At 20.2% G+C, this 12,832-nt stretch overlaps 4 protein-coding genes across 4 annotated transcripts; 1 reads left to right on the top strand and 3 right to left on the bottom strand.

The window, feature by feature from the left end:
- Positions 1-192: 192 nt before the first annotated feature.
- On the top strand, positions 193-1,212 carry PGAL8A_00416500 (GTPase activator, putative; the record flags this gene model as incomplete). The annotated part of the gene is made up of 1 exon (XM_028672880.1): positions 193-1,212. The coding sequence occupies one exon, from the start codon at positions 193-195 to the stop codon at positions 1,210-1,212; it is 1,020 nt and encodes a 339-aa protein (XP_028529388.1).
- A 728-nt stretch (positions 1,213-1,940) lies between these two features.
- Positions 1,941-2,549, bottom strand: RPL32 (60S ribosomal protein L32, putative; the record flags this gene model as incomplete). Its single annotated transcript, XM_028672879.1, has 2 exons — positions 1,941-2,249; positions 2,463-2,549. 2 exons carry the CDS (start codon positions 2,547-2,549, stop codon positions 1,941-1,943), a joined length of 396 nt encoding a protein of 131 aa, XP_028529387.1.
- A 1,204-nt stretch (positions 2,550-3,753) lies between these two features.
- PGAL8A_00416300 (LCCL domain-containing protein, putative) lies at positions 3,754-8,483 on the bottom strand (the record flags this gene model as incomplete). The annotated part of the gene is made up of 2 exons (XM_028672878.1): positions 3,754-7,611; positions 8,286-8,483. The coding sequence occupies 2 exons, from the start codon at positions 8,481-8,483 to the stop codon at positions 3,754-3,756; spliced, it is 4,056 nt and encodes a 1,351-aa protein (XP_028529386.1).
- A 1,318-nt stretch (positions 8,484-9,801) lies between these two features.
- On the bottom strand, positions 9,802-11,723 carry PGAL8A_00416200 (alpha tubulin 1, putative; the record flags this gene model as incomplete). The annotated part of the gene is made up of 3 exons (XM_028672876.1): positions 9,802-10,980; positions 11,198-11,318; positions 11,662-11,723. 3 exons carry the CDS (start codon positions 11,721-11,723, stop codon positions 9,802-9,804), a joined length of 1,362 nt encoding a protein of 453 aa, XP_028529385.1.
- Between the last annotated feature and the right edge of the window lie 1,109 nt (positions 11,724-12,832).

Below are 12,832 nucleotides of genomic sequence, written 5' to 3'. Positions count from 1 at the left end.
ATTTATGAAAGTGCACAATTTTATGAATATGCTTTAGTTAAAAAAAAAAAAAAAAAAAAAAAAAAAAAATAAATAAATAAATAAAAACATAATAAATTAAAAATATCTATTTAATGTATAATTCAGTGAAAAATAGAAATATGAATATTTTTTTTTCTTTAAAAATATATACGTATAAATATAAATAGCAAAATGATTATAAGTAAAAAGTTTTGGGAGGAAGAAAAAGAAGCACCCATATTAAACAGAAATGGAAATTATGTTAATGAAGAAAATAGTGAACATATTTGTAAACGTGTAGAACATTTTTATGAGATAATGTTAAGTTATATAAAAGAAGATATAAGTGTGGATTTAAAGGAGGATTGCGATGATAAAGAAATTTTAAGAATAATTCAATTGGATGCTGTGAGAACTTTTAATAGTGAAGAAAATAGAAAATTACTAATAAAAGTTCTACAATCTATATATCCAATTACAAAAGATTATCATCAAGGAGTATCATTTATTTCCTCGTTTTTACTACTTTTTCTAGAACCAAAAGAAGTTGTAAAAATTATTGTAGGTTTACATAAATATTACTTGTCAGGTTATTTTAAAGCTATGCCTAAAGCTTATGTAAGAGACTCTCGTGTTTTTTTAAATATCTTAAAACATTTTCATCCTAATTTATATGAACACATTAAAAATTTAATTACACCAGAAGCATTTGTTTCTAAATGGTTTATTGGTTTAAATGTTCATGTGCTAACATTTGAATCTCTACTTTTATTTTTTGAACATTTATTAAAAGAAGGAGAAATATTTCTATTTAAATATAGTATTGGTTTATGTAGAGCTTTAGAACATGAACTTATGAGTACAGATGATGTTTCAAGGATTCTTGCACTATTGCGATTAGATAAAAAAATATTTCCAAATGATTATAAAGAATCTGACAATCAGGAAATAGGAGAATTTTTTATGAATATAATATATAATTCTTTAAAAGTTGACATGACTGGTATTAATTTAGATAAACTTAGAGAAGAAGCTTCTGAGCAAATGAGAATTGAAGAAGAAAGAAGAAAACAATTTGAAATGGAACGAGATTTAACAGATGATGAAATTATCTTCTCAGATGAAGAAAATGATTCACAAAATGATTCACAAAGTGATTCACAAAATGATTCACAAAATGATTCACAAAATGATTCACAAAGTGATTCATAAAATGATTCACAAAGTGATTCATAAAATATTAATATGAAAAATAGTGAAAGCGATAAAGAATAGAAAAAGTAATTAAAAGTAAATGAACATATAGAAAATAATACATAATTAAAATTCAAAATTGAAAAATATGAACACATAAAATAAAAAAAAATATACAAAGATAATTATTAAAAATTTATAAAAACTTGTATTTATTAATATTCACATACATACTATATATAATTACATTTTATTTTAATTATCTATTTTTGTTAAATTGTTGTGGAAAATATTTTTATATAATTTATTCAATTAATTATAATTTTTTCTTTTTAAAGTTTATATATATTTAAAATTTTGTTGATTTCATTTGTTTTTATTTCAATAAGACTCATATAGTTATATTTTTTAAATATAAAATTTACAGAGTTAATATTTACGTATTCTTTAATAGAATTTCTTTTTTTTTTTTTTTTTTTTTTTTCATTAATATTTAAAAAGACTGAATTAAAAGTAGTGTTGTTTTCAAAGAATCCCAAATTTAAAAAAAAAAAGATTAAAAATAACATTTCAATATACTGTAATTAAGAGAAAGTTATACAAATAAGTATTTCTTGTTGTTAAAAAGCTGATAATGTTCTAGTTTTTTAAATTTTTTTGTTTTTATGTAAGTTTTATGATAAAATTTAAAAAATAAAATAAAATAATAAAATAAAATAAATAACCATATATATATGAAATATCTTTTATTCTTCTGTTTTTTGTAATCTTGCTTTTGCATTAATAACTGAAACATTAATTTGTTTTGCTCTTTCAATTATTTCTTTTCTTTTCTTACTTGAAACGTTATGAGCAATTTGCACACAATATTTTGTATTGTTCATAATTAATGGTTCCATTTCTTTAACATTTCTTACTATATATTTATATTTATTATTTGGTAATAAAAATCTTGTTTTTTTATTACTACCATATCCAATACTTGGCATTAAGTTTGTTCCTTTATATCTTCTTCTCACACGACAATCAATACCTCTTGGTTTTCTCCATGCTGGCTACAATATTAAAAAAAAAAAAAAAAAATATATATATATAAACTCCATATATATAAAATACATATCCAAATGTATATTTATTTTTGTAAATTTTTTTAAAAAATGTTTTTTATTTTTCTTTAAATTTTTTTATACTGTTCTACATATTTGTACACATAATTTTTTTACAAATAATTTAATCATTTAAATATAAATTATTATCTTTAAATTTACCTTAACGCGCATAAATCTATTTGACTGAAAACGAGTAAATTTTTTAGTTCTCTTTTTTATTATTTTTCCCACTTTTTTTACTGCCATTTTGTAGTTGAATAATTATTATACAGAATATTTTTTAAATTAAGTTTTATATATATTTTTTTTTTATTTTGTTTTTTAAATATATATTTTATATTCCTTCTTTTAAATAATTTTATAACTAGATCTATTTTTTCATATTTTTTTTTTTTTTTTTTTTTTTTTTTTTTATTTTTCTGATTTATAGAAAAAAAAATTTGTATGAAAAAAAAAAAAAATATATGTTTACATGTATTAATAGGTGGACCACGAAAAAAAAAAAAAAAATATACATATATATATATATATACTATATTTTAAAAAATAATGTAAAAGCAAAATAAAATAAGTCCCATAAACAATTATATTTTTCTTTTATAAAATCATTTTTATGGATATTATTTTTTTTTTTTTATAATTATAATTTTAAAAAATTACTTCAATTTTAATGTAAAAAAAAAAATTACAAAAGATTTTTATGAAATACTTCAAAAGAAAAACCCAAAATTTTTATAAAAATTTATTGGTTATGTAAGGGGTATTTTAAATTTCTATTTTTCTTTTTGATACTTTAGGTTCATTAAAAAGGTAAATTTATTATTCTTTATTTTTATATCCTTAAGAAAAATAATGATATTATTTTTAAATACTTAAAGAATAAAAAAAGAAAAGTATTTAAATTAAATAAATAGTTAGAGATTTTTTATTATGTTAAAATATTAAGTAGATAAAATTTTATAGATTCATTTTAAAATCCACACTAATACAATTAGAATGTAGAAACAACTTAAAATAGATAGTTTTTTTCTTTTTTTTCTTTTTTGATTTATAAAATTATGAACATAATTATCTTAAATCGATTAGTTACTTAACAAAAAATTAAAAAAGGAGGTTAATAAAAAAAAAAATTAAAAAAAAAAAATAAAAAAAAAAAAGTACAATATTTTTCATAATTACTTTTAATAATTAATTCAAATAATCATTTTATTTTAATATGACTAATTTAACATGGAAATTATTAAGTACAACACTTTTAGTAAGTATAAGAAACTTGTAAGTTTATTCTTTTAATATTTATCGTATAACATTATTTAAGTAATTTTATGTATGGTATTACGGAAATATACATTTTTTTTTTTTTTAAATATAATATTTAAAATTGTTTATTTAATATGTGTGTCCTACTATAACTTATTTAATTTATTTGGAAATTAGTTTTTATTATCCTTTATAAATTATTGGGTACAAATTTAATATTCTTAAATTTTGATTCTCCTTTTAGAACTATTAACCCAACATTGCCTAAATCATCAAAATACTCATTGAATTTTGAGTTTAATACCATTTCATCGTTAAGAGTAATATTTATATTAGATCCATTATAATAAATTTTTAAATTAAACCATACATTATGTTTAATTGGTATATGTGTTGGTGCTATTAATTGATATGGAATTCCTTTGGTGATTTTCATCAGATATATTTTTCCTAATAATTCTGAAATGTCTAGTATAACAGATAAAAAGTCATCAGAAGATAAAACCCTAAAAATGATTCCTGCTTTTGATAATTTTTTTAAATTAACAGATGATTGAAATGTATAGGATTTTATTTCATCACATATATTCTGTTTTTTTAAAAGTATAATTGATGGTATAACTAAATTTCCTTTGTTCTTTTGTATAGAATATAAGTAATTATCATCATTTTTATTATTATTTAAAATAGTGTTAAAATTATTTTCAACGTTCCAGTAGGTGTTGACAGGAATTATCCAATTATTTTCCAGTGGAACATTAAATATTTCTTCATATTTTTTGCATTCTTTTTCATTTTTTTTTCTATTATTTTTAATATTTTCTGCTTTTTCATTTTCTTTTTCTAATGTTTTTTTCTGATAATATTTATTTATAATCTTATCAAAAACACTGTTTTTATAATATTTAGCTTCATACAAGGAACCTATTACAATTTTATCAATAAAGATTTTATCTTTACAATTATTTACACCAAAACCTAGTAGTCCACTTGTATCATTTTTTGTTTCATAACCGTTAACATATTTTTCATTTAAATATGACCTAATATATTTATATCCAAAATCAATATATATTTTAGTCCACATCCCTAAATTATATGAGTCATCTATTTTTTTTTGATTAATTTTTTTACTTTGTTTCCCATTAATAACTTCAACAAAATAAAATTCTTTCCTACTTATTATAAAATTGTTATAATTATTATGATCTTTATATTTAAAAATTATTCCTACATTTCCTTCATATGGAATTTTAATATCTACTGAAATGAATCCTTTGTACAACTTTGTGTATCTACAAAGTATATAAGATCCATATAAATCTTCACTTGATTTTATGAAACTATCATCAGTTATAGATGAAAAAAGATTCCCATTTGTATATTTTTCTATTTTCCAATTTGATGGCCCATTGATATTTCTATTGCTGTCTTTGATTATGTAATTATCATTTATATTTATTGAATCATAATTTTCCTGAAATGTTTCAATAGTTATTGGTTTAATATTAGATAGAGATTTTTCTAATCTTTGTATAATATATTTTTTTTTTTTTGTAATCATATCGAATTGTTTAATTAAGGAAAAAGCAGCAGATTTATTTATCTTTAAAAAAGAATCGTTACTCTTTTGTTCTATTCTAATATTTGATAATTTTTTATTTAAATTATTTATGGCATTTTTTTTACTAAAAAGATCTGAGAAAATCATTTGAGATTTCTTTGTTAATTTTTCGATGTGTTCCTTTTGTTCTTTATAAGTATGTTGAAATCTGCTAAATTCTTCCATTAATTTTTCATCATTATAATCACTAGGAGTAATTTCCTTTAATTCTTCTTTTGTATTTTCAACTAAAAAAAAATTTTCTTTATAATTTTTTGTGTTATATACATTCTGCATGTTGTATAATTGGTTTTGCAAAGCTGCATGCTTTTCGGATACTAAAACAACAGGAGGGTTTTCGAATAATTTTGAATTTATTTGAATAAAGGAAAAAAAATCATCTTCTATATTTAGTGATTTATTGACATTATAAGAAGTTCTTGGAAAATTGCATATAGAACCATTTGGTTTTGATATATAGTAAGAATCCGTATTTTTGTTATTAGTTATAATTGCTTTCACACCATTTCTTGTTATGCTTACTGTATTATTATATGATTGTGTGATATTTCTTAGTTTTGTTATCTCAATTAATCCACCGTTATATGTTATGATTCCTGAGTGAATTGCAGATTTACATATAGCTGAACTTGGACTATATATATAAGAACCAAATACTTCCTTATCATTAAGACAAAATGGCAAGCATCGTGCAATTGTTACCTTGTCGTCATCCAGTTGAATATCTTCAAATGTATCATCACATGATAATAACATAGACGGATATTTCATAACTTCATTTGATTTTCCATATTTAACGTATAACTGAATATTATTACAAGCTTTTCTTGTCCAATCAGATAAATTAACAGGAATATGTTCGTTAATGTATTTATCAAAAAGTGCAAAAGCATCAACAACAACAGATTTTTCATCACTTGTCAAATTGGATGATTTTATCCTTGTTACAACAAAAGAACCTGAACCAAATTCATAATTTTCTTTTAGATTATTATGACAATTTATATCAATATCAGAAATATATCTTTTAGATAGATCTGTTTTTGTTAATAATGCATGCTTATCATCAGTGACTATTCCTTTATATCCTTTATATATTTCTCTATTTTTATCATAATTATTAAAAAAATCATCTGTATCAATTAATTTAATATCTGTTATTCCTTTAAAAGTATGATCATTCATATTTGTCGGTAATATTATGCCGCATTCTTTGTAATTTCCTTCGTCGCTTTTAACGCTTTTTATCATTACCTTTATAATCCCTCCACTATCAGTGGGTAGAAAATTAGAATCTATTGCTGATAAGCATATGCTAGATTTTAGTTCATAACAAGAGTTACTTTTTTTATATACAGTATATTTTTCTTTTACGAAGCAATCAGAAGGACATAAAAAGTGGAATTCTTGATTTTTTTTATGAATATTTTCAAAGGTTGATGAGCAATCTACTTTTTTTTGAATATCTGTGTAGCAGACTTTTTCATATATAGTTGTATATAAATATAAAGAGGTTATCACTTGTTCGGGAAGAAATTTGCTACTCCAATATAAAGTAAAAGATGGTTTTTTTTCTTTTGATGATATTTCTATATATAATGGTACTAATTTGTTTTTTGATAAATATACAAGAGAACTAGTTATACTTGTATCAATTTGTGTATCCATATTGGAAATAATTTCTTCATTATCTAATTTTATAATTAAATTCCCTTTTATATTTCTTGCAACAAAAGTATAATAATTACTATCTGGTACATTTAGAAAACTTTGAATTATAATTTTTACTTCCCCATTTTCTATGCCTAATTCATTTAAAGTTTCTTCATTTATTTCTAACTTTTCTAATGGAACTCTTAATAAATTTTTTTTCTTTATTATATTATTACTATCATACACTTTCATTAAAGCACCCGTGCCATAATCATTTAATGAGGAAGATGTGTTTATCAATAATTTTATATCATTCATTAGATTTTTCATCCTTTCTTTTTCTTTTTTTATTTCTTCCTCTTCTTTTATGATTATTTCTATTTCTTTTTCTAATTCATTATAATTACTTATTAAAATATTAGACTTATTATGTAAATTTTCTAAATACTCTGTATTCACATTTTGAAGTTTTTTTTGAGAATATCTTGTTTTCATTAAATTCATTTCCTCTAAGGTATACATTTTCATTTCAAATTCCTTAGTAGATAATTCATTACATATAAAAGAAAATAATTTATCCCCAGCAATTTGAGCGCAAATATTATTTTCATTTTTCAAACGTTTTTCTTCATCTATAATCCATATTTCAGATTTTTCATTTTTATCAGGAGAACAAGTAGAAATTATTAAAAAGTTTTTATAAGTTTTTAAGCACATTCCATTTTGAGTTTTTAATCTTCCATCATTAAAAGACAACCAAACAATTTTATTCTTGAAAAATAAAATTAAAAAAGAAATGTGCATACATAAGAAAAAAAAAACAATATTTATATATAGAAATGTATGCTTTGTGCATATAAAAAAAAAAAAAAAAAATAGTGGCAAGAAGAAAATATGAAAAAAATTATATATAACATAATATATATCTATATAATGAATATAAAAAATAGTGAATAGGAGGAGAATTTTTAAAGAACATAGTACTAAAAATATTTTCTATTTTAAAAATTATAATATATTTTTCGATATAATTTTAAAATGTCTCAGATTATTGCAACTATATTGTTATGAATATTTTCATTTATAAAAAAAAAAAAATAATATATAAGATAGATTTAAAAAATATGTTAATGCAATCATATAATTATTTATAAGGTATAAAATTATATATTATTATTATTATTATTATTATTATTATTATTATTATTATTATTATTATTATTATTATTATTATTATTATTATTTTATTTTTTTTATATTTTCAATTAGTTTATTCATAAAACTTATAAATTTTAGTAAGAGTATAATATAGAATTTTTTGCATAGTGATATTACACATTTAATTTATGACGATTATGCTTAATGCAGCAAATTTTATACCTTACTATATGGTATTATATTAATGTAAAAAATATTTAAGTTACATTAATTTTTTTTTAATTTACCTCATTTTCATGTGCTATTTTGTCACATTTATCTGCCGCTATTTCAAATATTTTATTTCCAATAAGATTTTCGGGATATAGACAATATTTATCTTTATATTTTAAAAAGATTTTATTAGGTGAATAATCAATGGAATTTCCTTTGCATAAATATGAAAAAAATAATATAGATGTTACTGAAAAAAAAAAATTATTCATTTTGTATATGCTATTTTTTTTTTTTTTTAAACCTTAATTAAACAAAAATGGAATAGGAACAAAAAGAAATAGTAAAAAAAAACAAAGTAAAAGAAAAAACAAAAAAAAAAAAATGAAAAACAAGAGAGTAAAAATAAACATAATATAAATATAAAAAAATTAGAAAAGCATATGTTGTTGATTTATGCTATTACATTTTTCATTGTCTAGAACTTGTAATAAGTTTACACGTGTAACAAAATAACAAAATAAATAAAAAAAAAAAAAAGCATATGAATATTACGTTTAATATTTGCTTAATTTTAAAATAATAATATTTCGTTTATTTATATTACAATCTTATTTTTAACAATTTTTCCATGAAAAAATATCAAGATTATTATTAACTGCTAGGACAGTGATATACATAATAATGATATGTGTAACTACACAATTTTATTTAAATATAAGATTAGGCAATGTTGTAAAAAAAAAAAAAAAAAATTGTACATTAAATAAAAAGAAAAAATTATGAATACATAGAATTACCACCGAAAATTTTTGTATTGATGATTTTTTTGTTGGAGAAAATTTTTTATATTATATATTATCAATTTAAAAATATGGTAAAATGTGCTTATTTTAAATTTTTATTAAATTTTGTTAATTTTTATTTTCTGTAAAATTATAATATATATATATATATATATGTATATATATATTAATATAGATTTATAGATATAAACATTGACAAAATAAAAAATTTCTTTTTTTACATATTTCAACAGAAATATATGCTAAAAACATAAAATCTTTAACAATTACTAAAATATAAATAATAAAAAAAGAAGAAAAAATATATGTATGTATGTGTAAATGTGTCTTTACAAAATGGTAATAATGTATGCATATACATATATATGTAAATATATGTATGAATTAATATTCTAATAAAAACATAATAAATATAAATATTTTTAAGGATTTAAAACTCTTTTTTTTTTGTCTATATCTAATTTTTTTTTAATTGAAAATTCATGCATTACAAAAAAAAAAAAAAAAAAAAAAAAAATATAAAATATATAAAAATGAAATAATTATGATACATACCATTGTTTATATTAATATTTATATTATATAATAATATATTATATCTCGTGTTATTGCTTATTTTTTTTTTTTTTTTTTTTTTTTTTTTTTAATCTACATAAAATTTTTTTTGTTTTTCATTATTTATATATATATTATACTATTAAATATACGTATATATATACACATATATATACTTAACATTATCTGCTTCAATTTTTATAATTTTTTCTTGAAAATAACAAAGAATTTAATAATCTGCTTCATATCCTTCATCTTCTCCTTCACCTTCATTTGATTCTATGCCTACTTCTTCATAATCTTTTTCTAAGGCAGCTAAATCTTCTCTTGCTTCGCTAAATTCCCCTTCTTCCATACCTTCTCCCACATACCAATGAACAAAAGCTCTTTTTGCATACATTAAATCAAACTTTTGGTCCATTCTTGAAAATACTTCAGCAATAGCGGTAGAATTACTAATCATACAAACTGCTCTCATAACTTTTGCTAAATCACCTCCTGGAACAACAGTAGGTGGTTGATAATTAATACCACATTTAAATCCAGTAGGACACCAGTCAACAAACTGAATAGTTCTTTTTGTTTTTATAGTGGCAACAGCTGCATTTACATCTTTTGGTACTACATCTCCTCTGTACATTAAACAACAAGCCATATATTTACCATGTCTAGGATCACATTTTGCCATCATGTTTGCTGGCTCAAATGCTGAATTGGTAATTTCTGATACTGACAATTGCTCATGGTATGCTTTTTCAGCACTTACAACTGGTGCATACGAGGATAACATAAAGTGAATACGAGGATATGGTACTAGATTAGTTTGAAATTCTGTTACATCAACATTTAATGCACCATCAAATCTTAATGATGCTGTTAATGAAGAAATCACTTGAGCTATTAATCTATTTAAATTTGTATAAGTTGGTCTTTCTATATCTAAATTTCTTCTACATATATCATAAATAGCTTCATTATCAAGCATAATAGCAACATCAGTATGCTCTAATAAAGAATGTGTTGATAAAACTGAGTTATATGGCTCTACTACAGCAGTTGAAACTTGAGGAGAAGGCCAGCAGCAAAAATTTAATTTTGATTTTTTTCCATAATCAACTGATAATCTTTCTAACATTAAACACCCAAAACCGCTTCCTGTACCACCACCAACAGCACTAAACATTAAAAATCCTTGTAGACCTGTGCAATTATCAGCTAATTTTCTTATTCTATCTAAACATACATCTATGACCTCCTTACCTATTGTGTAATGACCTCTTGCAAAATTATTTGCAGCATCTTCTTTTCCTGATATTAATTGTTCAGGATGGAATAATTGACGATATGTTCCAGTTCTTACTTCATCTACGACAGTTGGCTCTAAATCAACAAAAACACAACGTGGAACCTATAAAAAGAATAAATGTTTAATAATATAAAAAAAATATATATATTTAATAATTTATTTAAAATTTAAAAAGAAATTAATAATATTTAAAAATATACAAAGTATATTTTGATTAAAAAACATATAAATTCAAAAAAAATTCATTGTTTAAATAAAAAAATATTTTAAGAAAATAACATAATTTTCATTTAAATTTTGTAAATCTTTAATTTATTACATGTTTGCCTGCTCCAGTCTCTGAAAAAAAAGTATTAAAAGCATCATCATTTGCTCTAGCAGCTTTGTCGGAAGGCATTTGACCATCAGGTTGTATTCCATGCTCTAGACAAAATAATTCCCTAAATTTTCATTTGAAAAATTAATAAAAAAAAAAAAAGAAAAAAAAAAGAATTATTTATAAAAATTTTGTAACAATAAAAAAAAAAAAAACATATAAGGTCAGGTAATATTTATAATTCATGTTTTGTAATATTATATTAAAAAGCATTATAAAGTAATAGTAAATGTATGTAAAGAACTAAACTTATATTTAAAGAAAAAATCAAAATATCTTGTTTGAATTTAATAAAAATTTGGATAAAAATAAAAGAATACATTTATTAACAAAATACGAAGGAAAAAAAAAAAAAAAATGTGAAATAAGGAATTAAAAAATGTGCAAGAACATTATGATCTTTTTACCAGCACGCATTTCCCACTTGTATACCAGCTTGTCCTACATGAATACTTATTACTTCTCTCATTTTTGATTATAAGAAAATAAAATTTTTTTTTTAAAATATAATATAAAAAAAAAAAAAAAAAATAATAAAATAAAATAAAATGAAGGAAAAATATGTAATTAATTATATATATATTTATTTTATTTATTTATATTTATTATTATTTTTTTATTTTTTTAATTCTTATAAATTTTCTTATAATTAATTCTTTTCTTAGCAAAAAATTATTATGCAATCATTAAAACATTGAGAGTGCAGAAAAAAATAATACTCTCAGCATAATTCATTTACATATAAAAATTTTAAAATCGCAAGATTTTTTTTTTCCCCAAAAAAAAATCTTTACACAAATAAAATTATAGTTGAAATTATTTTTTACTTCTTTTCAAATTCTTTTAATTTTAAAGAAATTTTTTTTTTTTTTCCATTAACATATATTTATAATATATAAAAAAATGTTAATTTTTTATAGCAATTTTGTGTAAAACTTAAATTTTTTTTTTTTTCATACATATGCAAAAAAAAAATTCTGTCAGGGTGTAAGCTAAGTGGTGCGTTGAATAAGAAGTTTTTTTTTACGTTTTAATATTTTTCAGACAAATTAGTCAGGATAATAAAATCTTTTAAAATAAATTCTCTATTTTATGATATATCATGTACGTATAAGTTTTATTTAAAAACAAAAAAAAAATAAAAAAAAATTACATTTATATATATTTACCAAGCTTTTTCATATTAGTTTTTTTAAAAATTATATTCGCACGCATTTCATCTTTAAACATAAAAAAGAAAGAAAAGAAAAAAATAAAATAATAAAAAATATTAAAAAAAAAAAAAAAAAAAAACTTAAATACTGAAGTTTTTTATTGTGAAATGAGTAATATTTACTTTTTTATTTTTTATTTTCTTAAATATATAACAACTTAAGGATTTAGAATAACTATTATTAAATTGTGCTAACAAAGCTGATATATGTTATTCTTCATAGTTATTTAAAGATTATAGGGTACAAGAATTTAGTAACCATATAAGAAAAATACTTTTTTTTTTTTTTTTTTTTTTTTTTTATTTACACACAAACAAGTTCCATTACAAATAAATTTAGAAGTTTTGAGCATAAATAAAGATAA

Source organism: Plasmodium gallinaceum, assembly GCF_900005855.1.
Source record: "Plasmodium gallinaceum strain 8A genome assembly, contig: PGAL8A_v1_119, whole genome shotgun sequence".
Classification (NCBI taxonomy): Eukaryota; Apicomplexa; class Aconoidasida; order Haemosporida; family Plasmodiidae; genus Plasmodium; species Plasmodium gallinaceum.
The sequence above is the reverse complement of the archived record's forward strand: the minus strand, read 5'-3'. Positions and strand labels throughout refer to the sequence as shown.